The sequence below is a fragment of the Pelophylax lessonae genome (genome assembly GCF_965119305.1).
Source record: "Pelophylax lessonae genome assembly, chromosome: 7".
NCBI lineage: Eukaryota > Metazoa > Chordata > Amphibia > Anura > Ranidae > Pelophylax > Pelophylax lessonae.
Window position 1 is genome coordinate 3,102,361 of NC_138774.1, and position 14,095 is coordinate 3,116,455.

At 50.0% G+C, this 14,095-nt stretch overlaps 1 protein-coding gene across 1 annotated transcript in view; it reads right to left on the reverse strand.

The window, feature by feature from the left end:
* Positions 1-14,095, reverse strand: part of LOC309559874 (connector enhancer of kinase suppressor of ras 2-like) — a 655,275-nt gene that overhangs the window by 354,618 nt on the left and 286,562 nt on the right. The window contains exon 3 of the mRNA XM_082263301.1: positions 13,856-14,058. Coding sequence (XP_082119427.1) covers positions 13,856-14,058 — 203 coding nt within the window. The remainder of the gene's footprint in view (positions 1-13,855; positions 14,059-14,095) is intronic.

Genomic DNA, 14,095 nt, shown 5'->3' on the forward strand with positions numbered 1-14,095 from the left:
GAGAAGATTGTAGACCTACCCAAGGCTGGAATGGGCTACAAGACCATCGCCAAGCAGCTCGGTGAGAGGGTGACAACAGTCGGTGTGATTATTCGTAAATGGAAGAAACACAAATTAACTGTCAGTCTCCCTCAGTCTGGGGCTCCATGGAAGATCTCACCTCGTGGAGATCCAATGATGATGGAGAACGGTGAGGAATCAGCCCAGAACTACACTGGAGAATCTTCTCAATGATCTCAGCTGGGACCATAATCACCAAGAAAACAATTGGTAACACACTACCCCATGGAGGACTGAAATCCTGCAGCCCCCGCAAGGTCCCCCTGCTTAGGAAATCACATGTACAGCCCGTCTGACGTTTGCTGATGAACATCTGAATGATTCAGAGGAGAACTGGGTGAAAGTGTTGTGGTCAGATGAGACCAAAATCCAGCTCTTTGGCTTCAAATCAACTCGCCGTGTTTGGAGGAGGAGGAGGAATGCTGCCTATGACCCCAAGAACACCATCCCCCACCGTCACACATGGAGGTGGAAACCTTATGCTTTGGGGGTGATTTTCTGCTAAGGGGACAGGACAACTTCTCTGCATCAAAGGGACAATAGACGGGGCCGTGTACCATCAAATCTTGGGCGAGAACCTCCTTCCCTCAGCCAGGGCATTGAAAATGGGTCATAGATGGGTATTCCAGCATGACAATGACCCAAAATATACCGCCAAGGCAACAAAGGAGAGGCTCAAGAAGAAGCACAGTGGTCTAGCCAGTCTCCAGACCTTAATCCCATAGAAAATATGGGGAGGGAGCTGAAGGTTCGATTTACCAAACGTTAGCCTGGAAACCTTAATGACTTGGAGAGGATCTGCAAAGAGGAGGGGGACAAAATCCCTCCTGAGATGTGTGCAAACCTGGAGGCCAACTACAAGAAACGTCTGACCTCTGTGATTGCCAACAAGGGTTTCTCCACCAACTACTAAGTCATGTTTTGCAAAGGGCTCAAATACTTATTTTACTCACTGAATTGCAACTCCATTTATAACATCATTTGTTTTTTTCTGGATTTTGGTTGATATTCTGTCTCTATCATATAAAATACACCGATGATAAAAATGATACACCCGCCATTTCTTTGTAAGTGGGCAAACTTACCCAATCTGCCGGGATCAAATCATTATTTTCCCCCACTGTAAAATACTAAAATTCCTATAAAATAATAAGATAAAACAAAAATAAAAAAAACAAAATAAAATAATTTACAGTATCTTGCTGATTGATAGGGAATCAAATAATTATTTCTCTCATTAAAATGCAAATCAATTTATAACATTATTGAAATGTTATATTGGATATTTTTGTTGTTATTCTGTCTCTCACTGGTAAAATAAACCGACCAATAAAATTAAAGACTGATCATTTCTTTGTCAGTGGGCAAACCTACAAAACCAGCAGGGGGTCAGATACTTTTTTTCCCTCACTGTATACTGCATGCAGGTTAACTGGGACTATTGTTAAGTGCACCTACGCTCCTAATGGGCCCCAGCGTTAGCCGGCAGAAGAACATCTCAAAGGACTGCCCGTCCCGTAATCATTTTTCTGCAAGCCCCCTTTGTTTCCCTGTCCCCTCCGATACCATCCAACTTTCTTTTGAACAGTGCATACCCAGCTGGTCGAGGACTAGCATCACCGCCATAAATGAGCTCAGGTGGTATAGTTTCAGCCCTGAGGAGAAGAAACCTTACTACTGCTCAGTGCGGCCCTTGTGGCGGCCTTGCTACTGTTTAGGCTGATCTGGATGCCAAATGTCATCCTATGCCGAGTCCTTACTGAACTTTCAAAGAGCAGAGAACCATCCTATGGGGGTTCACACTGCAAGAAGAAAAAGCCAGGATCATGGACATGTAACCATCAGAAGGAAATGTGGTGTGGGTATGGGGCTGTTATGTCTTCTTATTATTTAAGGTAAATGTATCCAGCTTTTCAGCCACAAGATTCATTCAGCACAAATCCCGGAGATTCACCACAAATCCCGGAGATTCACCACAAATCCCAGAGATTCACAACAATCCCAGAGATTCACCACAAATCCCAGAGATTCACCACAAATCCCAGAGATTCACAACAATCCCAGAGATTCACCACAAATCCCGGAGATTCACCACAAATCCCAGAGATTCACCACAAATCCCGGAGATTCACCACAAATCCCGGAGAGTCACCACAAACCCGGAGATTTACCGCAAATCCAATCATAGCGGCAAACCTGAACTTCATCCCTGGTGGTCGGGTGACCGCATAGGAATGTCCATGTCCATGATGATATGATGGAGAAATAAGAGCATTGTATAACAATATATAAGAATGGATGGATGGCATATTTTAGTCAGATATCAAAATACCCAAACAGCTGACTGGATGCAGCCGCTGTTCGGCTGTCAATTTTCCGCCTGACTCCTTAAATTCTTCAATCTAGGGATGTTGGGCGGGGGGACTAATATTATACAGAGTATGGAGAGCTTTACCGTGAGATTGTAACGCTCCTGCGTTTTTATACGGTGTGGATTTTCAGCTGCAGAAATAGTTCCACGTCAGCAGTCATGTAAGAGATATGCTGAGATACCATTCCCAACCTCAATGACTCATCATGTGTGGAAGGTCTTATTTCAGCCAGTAAATACACACAATTAGCAAGCTGGTTCCTAGAGTGACTTTATGCATGTGGTAACACAATGATGGAGGTTGAGGGATAGGTTGAGTGGAGGTGGTAGGTGATAGACACTTGAAGGTGAGACAGTAGCAGATGGATGCAGGAAGGTTTAGCAATGTTGTATGATAGCAGATGATAGAATAGCAGGTGGACATACAAAAGAGATCAACCCAGTGCAGAAAAGTAGCAGTAGTCTCAAGAGCTAGCAATCTAGTTTATGCAGATGTGATAAACAGTCTCTACTATGCAGAGCTAGATAGTGTAAGCTTAGTATAAGTTTATAGAGAATTCCCCTGCGGGGTACTTAGCACTATTAGCGATACAGCCGAGGGGTGGTTCAGGAGAGGCGGATGATCCAGTAGCGGGATACAGGGATCAGCGCAGCGAGGTTCCGTCAGCGAAGTAAGCTTGCAAGCATGGAAGCTTCAAGCAAGGTTAGCATCCAGATAAGGCTGTTTGAACGAACACATGTGAGTGAGAACCGACGCCTTAAATAGCCATCTAGTCCGGCGCTGAGTGATGACAGCTCCAGTCTTAAAGGTGTATGCGCACCTTTCCAAAAGTAAATGGTAGGGCGCATACACTTGTGGAAAGTGTAATTTAGGGTACCAAAGGTACCGGAACATTACAGAGATCTCCCCACCGATTTCCAACTCCATCCATCTGCTGAGGACATAAAAATGACAAATGATGGCGTCATCATCATCCTCAATGACTCACCTCAATACAGTCCCCTAGAAAAAAGGGGGGTGGGGGGGAGGTAACCTACTGCAGGAAATCTCACGATTGTGGGAGGGGTAGAGACACAAACTACTGAAGGAATTCTCATCATTGTGGGAGGGGCAGAGACACAAACTACTGCAGGAAATCTCACTATTGTGGGAGGGGCAGAGACACAAACTACTGCAAGGAAATCCCCCCATTGTGGGAGGGGCAGAGACACAAACTACTGCAGGAAATCTCCCCATTGTGGGAGGGGCAGAGACACAAACTACTGCAGGGAAATCTCACCATTGTGGGAGGGGCAGAGACACAAACTACTGCAGGGAAATCCCCCCATTGTGGGAGGGGCAGAGACACAAACTACTGCAGAGAAATCTCCCCATTGTGGGAGGGGCAGAGACACAAACTACTGCAGAGAAATCTCCCCATTGTGGGAGGGGCAGAGACACAAACTACTGCAGGGAAATCTCACCATTGTGGGAGGGGCAGAGACACAAACTACTGCAGGGAAATCCCCCCATTGTGGGAGGGGCAGAGACACAAACTACTGCAGAGAAATCTCCCCATTGTGGGAGGGGCAGAGACACAAACTACTGCAGGAAATCTCCCCATTGTCGGAGGGGCAGAGACACAAACTACTGCAGAGAAATCTCCCCATTGTGGGAGGGGCAGAGACACAAACTACTGCAGAGAAATCTCCCCATTGTGGGAGGGGCAGAGACACAAACTACTGCAGAAAAATCTCCCCATTGTGGGAGGGGCAGAGACACAAACTACTGCAGGAAATCTCACTATTGTGGGAGGAGCAGAGACACAAACTACTGCAGGAAATCTCCCCATTGTCGGAGGGGCAGAGACACAAACTACTGCAGAGAAACCTCCCCATTGTGGGAGGGGCAGAGACAAACTACTGCAGGAAATCTCACTATTGTGGGAGGAGCAGAGACACAAACTACTGCAGAGAAATCTCCCCATTGTGGGAGGGGCAGAGACACAAACTACTGCAGGAAATCCCCCCATTGTGGGAGGGGCAGAGACACAAACTACTGCAGAGAAATCTCCCCATTGTGGGAGGGGCAGAGACACAAACTACTGCAGAGAAATCTCCCCATTGTGGGAGGGGCAGAGACACAAACTACTGCAGGAAATCTCACTATTGTGGGAGGGGCAGAGACACAAACTACTGCAGGAAATCTCACCATTGTGGGAGGGGCAGAGATACAACTACGAGGGGAAAGAGAAATTTTTGAAAATTTGTTAAAGTTGAAGAGTGGAGGTGGGGCTTAAAGGTCAAAGCACAGAAAATCCATGGATATTGGGGAAGAAAAGTAATCAAATAACGTGCATCCGGGAAGTATTCACAGCGCTTCACTTTTCCACATTTTACAGCCTTATTCCAAAATGGATTAAATTCATTATTTTCCTCAAAATTCTACAAACAATCCCCCATAATGACAACATGAGAGAAGTTTGTTTAAAATCTTTGCAAATTTATTAAAAATAAAAAAATAAATAAATAAATAAAAATTCCCATGTACATAAGTATTCACACCCTTTGCTCAATACTTTGGTGAAGCTCCTTTGGCACCAATTCCAGCCTCCAGTATTTCTGAGTATGATGCTTCAAGCTTGGCACTCCTATTTTTGGGCAGTTTCTCCCATTCTTCTTTGCAGGACCTCTCAAGCTCCATCAGGTTGGATGGGGGAGGGTCGGTGCACAGCCATTTTCAGATCTCTCCAGAGATGTTCAATCGGGTTCAAGTCTGGGCTCTGGCGGGGCCACTCAAGGACATTCACAGAGTTGTCCCGTAGTCACTCCTTTGTTATCTTGGCTGTGTGCTTAGGGTCGTTATCCTGTTGGAAGATGAACCTTCACCCCAGTCTGAGGTCCAGAGCGCTCTGGAGAAGGTTTTCATCAAGGATGTCTCTGTACATTGCTGCATTCATCTTTCCCTCCATCCTGACTAGTCTCCCAGTTCCTGCCACTGAAAAACATCCCCACAGCGTGATGCTGCCACCACCATGCTTCACAGTAGGGATGGTATTGGCCAGGTGATGGGCGGTGCCTGGTTTCCTCCAGACATGACGCTTGCCATTCAGGCCAAAGAGTTCAATCTTTGTTTCATCAGAGCAGAGAATTTTGTTTCTCATGGTCTGAGAATCCTTCAGGTGCCTTTTGGTAAACTCCAGGCGGGCTGTCATGCGACTTTTACTGAGGAGTGGCTTCCGTCTGGCCACACCCATACAGGCCTGATTGGTGGAGTGCTACAGAGATGGTTGTTCTTCTGGAAGGTTCTCCTCTCTCCACAGAGAAACACTGGAGCTCTGTCAGAGTGACCATCGGGTTCTTGGTCACCTCCCTGACTAAGGCCCCCCTCCCCCGATCGCTCAGTTTGGCCGGGCGGCCGCTCTAGGAAGAGTCCTGGTGGTTCCAAACTTCTTCCATTTACAGATGATGGAGGCCACTGTGCTCATTGGGACCTTCAATGCTGCAGAAATGTTTCTGTACCCATCCCCCGATCTGTGCCTCCATACAATCCTGTCTCTGAGGTCTACAGACAATTCCTTGGACTTCATGGCTTGGTTTGTGCTCTGACATGCACTGTTATCTGTGGGACCTTCTATAGACAGGTGTGTGCCTTTCCAAATCATGTCCAATCAACTGAATTTACCACAGGTGGACTCCAATCAAGTTGTAGAAACAACTCAAGGATGATCAGTGGAAACAGGATGCACCTGAGCTCAATTCTGAGTGTCATGGCAAAGGGTGTGAATACTTATGTATTTTTTTTTCCTTTTTTATTTAATTTTCAAAGATTTCAAACTTCATTATGGGGGATTGTTTGTAGAATTTTGAGGAAAATAATGAATTTAATCCATTTTGGAATAAGGCTGTAACATAAAATGTGGAAGAAGTGAAGCGCTGTGAATATTTCCGGATGTGCTGTAGAATGTAGAATTTGTAGAATGTAGAAAGGTGACAATCGGAAAGAAAGAAATCAGAATAAATGGACGCGTGCTTTAAGTTTTTTTTTCCTTTGGTGACTGAATAGAGTTTGTGGGTAATTGATAAAAATGGAGAGGAGTGTGGCGGGGCGCTGTGCGGCTGAACACTGTGTGGCGGGGCGTTGCGCGGCGGAGCACTGTGTGGCAAAGCACTGTGTGGCGGGGCGCTGTGCGGCAGAGCACTGTGTGGCAGGGCGCTGTGTGGCGGGGCGTTGCGCGGCGGAGCACTGTGCGGCAGAGCACTGTGTGGCGGGGCACTGTGTGGCGGGGCACTGTGTGGCGGGGCGCTGTGTGGCGGGGCGTTGCGCGGCGGAGCACTGTGCGGCAGAGCACTGTGTGGCGGGGCACTGTGTGGCGGGGCGCTGTGTGGCGGAGCGCTGTGTGGCGGGGCGCTGTGTGGCGGGGCGCTGTGTGGCGGAGCGCTGTGTGGCGGGGCGCTGTGTGGCGGAGCACTGTGTGGCGTAGCGCTGTGTGGCGTAGCGCTGTGTGGCGTAGCGCTGTGTGGCGGGGCGCTGTGTGGCGGGGCACTGTGTGGCGGAGCGCTGTGTGGCGGGGCACTGTGTGGCGGGGCACTGCGCGGCGGAGCACTGTGTGGCGGAGCGCTGTGTGGCGGGGCGCTGTGTGGCGGGGCGCTGTGTGGTGGGGCACTGTGTGGCGGGGCACTGCGCGGCGGAGCGCTGTGTGGCGGGGCGCTGTGTGGCGGAGCACTGTGTGGCGTATCGCTGTGTGGCGTAGCGCTGTGTGGTGGGGCGCTGTGTGGCGTAGCGCTGTGTGGCGGAGCGCTGTGTGGTGGGGCACTGTGTGGCGGGGCACTGCGCGGCGGAGCGCTGTGTGGCGGGGCGCTGTGTGGCGGAGCACTGTGTGGCGTAGCGCTGTGTGGCGTAGCGCTGTGTGGTGGGGCGCTGTGTGGTGGGGCGCTGTGTGGCGTAGCGCTGTGTGGCGGAGCGCTGTGTGGTGGGGCACTGTGTGGCGGGGCACTGCGCGGCGGAGCGCTGTGTGGCGGGGCGCTGTGTGGCGGAGCACTGTGTGGCGTATCGCTGTGTGGCGTAGCGCTGTGTGGTGGGGCGCTGTGTGGCGTAGCGCTGTGTGGCGGAGCGCTGTGTGGTGGGGCACTGTGTGGTGGGGCACTGTGTGGCGGGGCACTGCGCGGCGGAGCACTGTGTAGCGGAGAGCTGCGCTGCGCGGCCTCCTGGAAAGCCGAGCGTCTAATGGCACTGTGAGCTTAATGTGACCGGACTGAACCAGGTCATGCCGATCGCCCGCAGCTGAGCTGAGATGACAAGTACGGGACTCATGAATGCCGCTCACCCTGAGCGCCCCCGGCCGCGCTCACCCCATTCTATTCATTCAGAGCCGACCGCATTGTGCGCTACAAAGGAAAGAACGAACCCGCCGCCGATTCCCAAAACATTTCAGATTCGAGGTGGGAGATGAAAGGGGGGGGGGGCACTTTTCTATTACTGACCGAAAACAGTTCGTATACGAAGAGCCCAACCCCCACCCCCCTCCCCTCCCCTCTCTGATACACTGCCAGAGAAAAAACAAAATGTAATCACTGAAATTAATCCTCTGATTTCACTGCACACTGCGAGCTTCCCACAACGTGCATTACAAGCTGCAACCAGTCAGAGAAAGCCTCCCTCATTCCTGGCTGGAGGACGTCCAGCATCATCTATCCCTTTCCTCTGCAGCCTGACTGTCACTTATTTCAATCTAGGCTGGACTGGGTGCAAATGAAGCCTGCCTAGAAACATCCACTTCTCCACCCCTAAAGGTGTTGTGAAATTTGCATAACCCCTCCCACTGCTTGCATTGGTACTGAGAAATCTTTATAGGAGTACTGAAGCAGGGTGCTATGGACAACAACACCCTGCTGGCCCCTCCCACAAGCCATGATCTGCCTGCATTGCGGAGAGAAGCATAGAGACCCAGTGATGATATTTGAGGAGAGGAGAGAAGAGGAAGGAGCAGAGTCCTCCAGCAGAGCAGAGTATTTCAGGAGAGGAGAGTTATAGAGGAAGGAGCAGAGTCCTCCAGCAGTGCAGAGTATTTCAGGAGAGGAGAGTTATAGAGGGAGGAGCAGAGTCCTCCAGCAGTGCAGAGTATTTCAGAAGAGGAGAGTTATAGAGGAAGGAGCAGAGTCCTCCAGCAGCGCAGAGTATTTCAGGAGAGGAGAGTTATAGAGGAAGGAGCAGAGTCCTCCTGCAGTGCAGAGTATTTCAGGAGAGGAGAGTTATAGAGGAAGGAGCAGAGTCCTCCAGCAGCGCAGAGTATTTCAGGAGAGGAGAGTTATAGAGGAAGGAGCAGAGTCCTCCAGCAGTGCAGATTATTTCAGGAGAGGAGAGTTATAGAGGAAGGAGCAGAGTCCTCCAGCAGTGCAGAGTATTTCAGGAGAGGAGAGTTATAGAGGAAGGAGCAGAGTCCTCCAGCAGTGCAGAGTATTTCAGAAGAGGAGAGTTAGAGGAAGGAGCAGAGTCCTCCAGCAGAGCAGAGTATTTAAGGAGAGGAGAGTTATAGAGAAAGGAGAAGAGTCCTCCAGCAGTGCAGAGTATCTCAGGAGAGGAGAGTTATAGAGGAGGGAGCAGAGTCCTCCAGCAGTGCAGAGTATCTCAGGAGAGGAGAGTTATAGAGGAAGGAGCAGAGTCCTCCAGCAGTGCAGAGTATTTCAGAAGAGGAGAGTTATAGAGGAAGGAGCAGAGTCCTCCAGCAGAGCAGAGTATTTCAGAAGAGGAGAGTTATAGAGGAAGGAGCAGAGTCCTCCAGCAGCGCAGAGTATTTCAGGAGAGGAGAGTTATAGAGGAAGGAGCAGAGTCCTCCAGCAGTGCAGATTATTTCAGGAGAGGAGAGTTATAGAGGAAGGAGCAGAGTCCTCCAGCAGTGCAGAGTATTTCAGGAGAGGAGAGTTATAGAGGAAGGAGCAGAGTCCTCCAGCAGTGCAGAGTATTTCAGGAGAGGAGAGTTATAGAGGAAGGAGCAGAGTCCTCCAGCAGTGCAGAGTATTTCAGGAGAGGAGAGTTATAGAGGAAGGAGCAGAGTCCTCCAGCAGTGCAGAGTATTTCAGAAGAGGAGAGTTAGAGGAAGGAGCAGAGTCCTCCAGCAGAGCAGAGTATTTCAGGAGAGGAGAGTTCTAGAGGAAGGAGCAGAGTCCTCCAGCAGTACAGAGTATTTCAGAAGAGGAGAGTTATAGAGGAAGGAGCAGAGTCCTCCAGCAGTGCAGAGTATTTCAGAAGAGGAGAGTTATAGAGGAAGGAGCAGAGTCCTCCGGCAGCGCAGAGTATTTCACGAGAGGAGAGTTATAGAGGAAGGAGCAGAGTCCTCCAGCAGTGCAGAGTATTTCAGGAGAGGAGAGTTATAGAGGGAGGAGCAGAGTCCTCCAGCAGTGCAGATTATTTCAGGAGAGGAGAGTTATAGAGGAAGGAGCAGAGTCCTCCAGCAGTGCAGAGTATTTCAGGAGAGGAGAGTTATAGAGGAAGGAGCAGAGTCCTCCAGCAGTGCAGAGTATTTCAGAAGAGGAGAGTTAGAGGAAGGAGCAGAGTCCTCCAGCAGAGCAGAGTATTTCAGGAGAGGAGAGTTATAGAGGAAGGAGCAGAGTCCTCCAGCAGTGCAGAGTATTTCAGAAGAGGAGAGTTATAGAGGAAGGAGCAGAGTCCTCCGGCAGCGCAGAGTATTTCACGAGAGGAGAGTTATAGAGGAAGGAGCAGAGTCCTCCAGCAGAGCAGAGTATTTCAGGAGAGGAGAGTTATAGAGGAAGGAGCAGAGTCCTCCAGCAGCGCAGAGTATTTCAGGAGAGGAGAGTTAGAGGAAGGAGCAGAGTCCTCCAGCAGTGCAGAGTATTTCAGGAGAGGAGAGTTATAGAGGAAGGAGCAGAATCCTCCAGCAGCGCAGAGTATTTCAGGAGAGGAGAGTTGTAGAGGAAGGAGCAGAGTCCTCTAGCAGTGCAGAGTATTTCAGGAGAGGAGAGTTATAGAGTAAGGAGCAGAGTCCTCCAGCAGCGCAGAGTATTTCAGGAGAGGAGAGTTGTAGAGGAAGGAGCAGAGTCCTCTAGCAGTGCAGAGTATTTCAGGAGAGGAGAGTTATAGAGTAAGGAGCAGAGTCCTCCAGCAGAGCAGAGTATCTCAGGAGAGGAGAGTTATAGAGGAAGGAGCAGAGTCCTCCAGCAGTGCAGAGTATTTCAGGAGAGGAGAGTAGAGGAAGGAGCAGAGTCCTCCAGCAGTGCAGAGTATTTCAGGAGAGGAGAGTTATAGAGGAAGGAGCAGAGTCCTCCAGCAGTGCAGAGTATTTCAGGAGAGGAGAGTTATAGAAGAAGGGGCAGAGTCCTCCAGCAGCGCAGAGTATTTCAGGAGAGGAGAGTTATAGAGGAAGGAGCAGAGTCCTCCAGCAGTGCAGAGTATTTAAGGAGAGGAGAGTAGAGGAAGGAGCAGAGTCCTCCAGCAGTGCAGAGTATTTCAGGAGAGGAGAGTTATAGAGGAAGGAGCAGAGTCCTCCAGCAGTGCAGAGTATTTCAGGAGAGGAGAGTTATAGAGGGAGGAGCAGAGTCCTCCAGCAGTGCAGAGTATTTCAGGAGAGGAGAGTTATAGAGGGAGGAGCAGAGTCCTCCACCAGTGCAGAGTATTTCAGGAGAGTGATAGAGGAAGGAGCAGAGTCCTCCAGCAGTGCAGAGTATTTCAGGAGAGTGATAGAGGAAGGAGCAGAGTCCTCCAGCAGTGCAGAGTATTTCAGGAGAGGAGAGTTATAGAGGAAGGAGCAGAGTCCTCCAGCAGCGCAGAGTATTTCAGGAGAGGAGAGTTATAGAAGAAGGGGCAGAGTCCTCCAGCAGCGCAGAGTATTTCAGGAGAGGAGAGTAGAGGAAGGAGCAGAGTCCTGCAGCAGTGCAGAGTATTTCAGGAGAGGAGAGTTATAGAGGAAGGAGCAGAGTCCTCCAGCAGTGCAGAGTATTTCAGGAGAGGAGAATTATAGAGGAAGGAGCAGAGTCCTCCAGCAGAGCAGAGTATTTCAGGAGAGGAGAGTTATAGAGGAAGGAGCAGAGTCCTCCAGCAGAGCAGAGTATCTCAGGAGAGGAGAGTTATAGAGGAAGGAGCAGAGTCCTCCAGCAGTGCAGAGTATTTCAGGAGAGGAGAGTTATAGAGGAAGGAGCAGAGTCCTCCAGCAGTGCAGAGTATTTCAGGAGAGGAGAGTTATAGAGGAAGGAGCAGAGTCCTCCAGCAGCGCAGAGTATTTCAGGAGAGGAGAGTTATAGAGGAAGGAGCAGAGTCCTCCAGCAGTGCAGAGTATTTCAGGAGAGGAGAGTTATAGAGGAAGGAGCAGAGTCCTGCAGCAGTGCAGAGTATTTCAGGAGAGGAGAGTTATAGAGGAAGGAGCAGAGTCCTCCAGCAGTGCAGAGTATTTCAGGAGAGGAGAATTATAGAGGAAGGAGCATAGTCCTCCAGCAGAGCAGAGTATTTCAGGAGAGGAGAGTTATAGAGGAAGGAGCAGAGTCCTCCAGCAGAGCAGAGTATCTCAGGAGAGGAGAGTTATAGAGGAAGGAGCAGAGTCCTCCAGCAGTGCAGAGTATTTCAGGAGAGGAGAGTTATAGAGGAAGGAGCAGAGTCCTCCAGCAGTGCAGAGTATTTCAGGAGAGGAGAGTTATAGAGGAAGGAGCAGAGTCCTCCAGCAGTGCAGAGTATTTCAGGAGAGGAGAGTTATAGAAGAAGGGGCAGAGTCCTCCAGCAGTGCAGATTATTTCAGGAGAGGAGAGTTATAGAAGAAGGGGCAGAGTCCTCCAGCAGTGCAGAGTATTTCAGGAGAGGAGAGTTGTAGAGGAAAGGAGCAGAGTCCTCCAGCAGTGCAGAGTATTTCAGGAGAGGAGAGTTATAGAGGAAGGAGCAGAGTCCTCCAGCAGCGCAGAGTATTTCAGGAGAGGAGAGTTATAGAGGAAGGAGCAGAGTCCTCCAGCAGTGCAGAGTATTTCAGGAGAGGAGAGTTATAGAGGAAGGAGCAGAGTCCTGCAGCAGTGCAGAGTATTTCAGGAGAGGAGAGTTATAGAGGAAGGAGCAGAGTCCTCCAGCAGTGCAGAGTATTTCAGGAGAGGAGAATTATAGAGGAAGGAGCATAGTCCTCCAGCAGAGCAGAGTATTTCAGGAGAGGAGAGTTATAGAGGAAGGAGCAGAGTCCTCCAGCAGAGCAGAGTATCTCAGGAGAGGAGAGTTATAGAGGAAGGAGCAGAGTCCTCCAGCAGTGCAGAGTATTTCAGGAGAGGAGAGTTATAGAGGAAGGAGCAGAGTCCTCCAGCAGTGCAGAGTATTTCAGGAGAGGAGAGTTATAGAGGAAGGAGCAGAGTCCTCCAGCAGTGCAGAGTATTTCAGGAGAGGAGAGTTATAGAGGAAGGAGCAGAGTCCTCCAGCAGTGCAGAGTATTTCAGGAGAGGAGAGTTATAGAAGAAGGGGCAGAGTCCTCCAGCAGTGCAGAGTATTTCAGGAGAGGAGAGTTGTAGAGGAAAGGAGCAGAGTCCTCCAGCAGCGCAGAGTATTTCAGGAGAGGAGAGTTATAGAGGAAGGAGCAGAGTCCTCCAGCAGTGCAGAGTATTTAAGGAGAGGAGAGTAGAGGAAGGAGCAGAGTCCTCCAGCAGTGCAGAGTATTTCAGGAGAGGAGAGTTATAGAGGAAGGAGCAGAGTCCTCTAGCAGTGCAGATTATTTCAGGAGATGAGAGTTATAGAGGAAGGAGCAGAGTCCTCTAGCAGTGCAGATTATTTCAGGAGATGAGAGTTATAGAGGAAGGAGCAGAGTCCTCTAGCAGTGCAGAGTATTTCAGGAGAGGAGAGTTATAGAGGGAGGAGCAGAGTCCTCCAGCAGTGCAGAGTATTTCAGGAGAGGAGAGTTATAGAGGAAGGAGCAGAGTCCTCCAGCAGTGCAGAGTATTTCAGGAGAGGAGAGTTATAGAAGAAGGGGCAGAGTCCTCCAGCAGCGCAGAGTATTTCAGGAGAGGAGAGTTATAGAGGAAGGAGCAGAGTCCTCCAGCAGTGCAGAGTATTTAAGGAGAGGAGAGTAGAGGAAGGAGCAGAGTCCTCCAGCAGTGCAGAGTATTTCAGGAGAGGAGAGTTATAGAGGAAGGAGCAGAGTCCTCCAGCAGTGCAGAGTATTTCAGGAGAGGAGAGTTATAGAGGGAGGAGCAGAGTCCTCCAGCAGTGCAGAGTATTTCAGGAGAGGAGAGTTATAGAGGGAGGAGCAGAGTCCTCCAGCAGTGCAGAGTATTTCAGGAGAGTGATAGAGGAAGGAGCAGAGTCCTCCAGCAGTGCAGAGTATTTCAGGAGAGGAGAGTTATAGAGGAAGGAGCAGAGTCCTCTAGCAGTGCAGAGTATTTCAGGAGATGAGAGTTATGGAGGAAGGAGCAGAGTCCTCCAGCAGTGCAGAGTATTTCAGGACATGCAATGATCAGATATGAAGATGTTACCTGTCCAGCCAGGCCAGCAGATTCTTAGCAGCACCAATCAGATCCACCACAGAGGTGAGGAAGTCGTTGGGTAGTCTCCGGGAGGCCCGCCCATCGTAGTGTCCGCTCCGCCTCCGCCCTGTGATGAAGTTCTGCAGATTTTTGGCCGATGCGTTGAGTTTGTGGGAGAGCGTGCGCAAATTCTCCGTCTCCAGACCGTAATTCTGGAAGGAAGCAAAAATATAAAATTTAGGCTGAAAA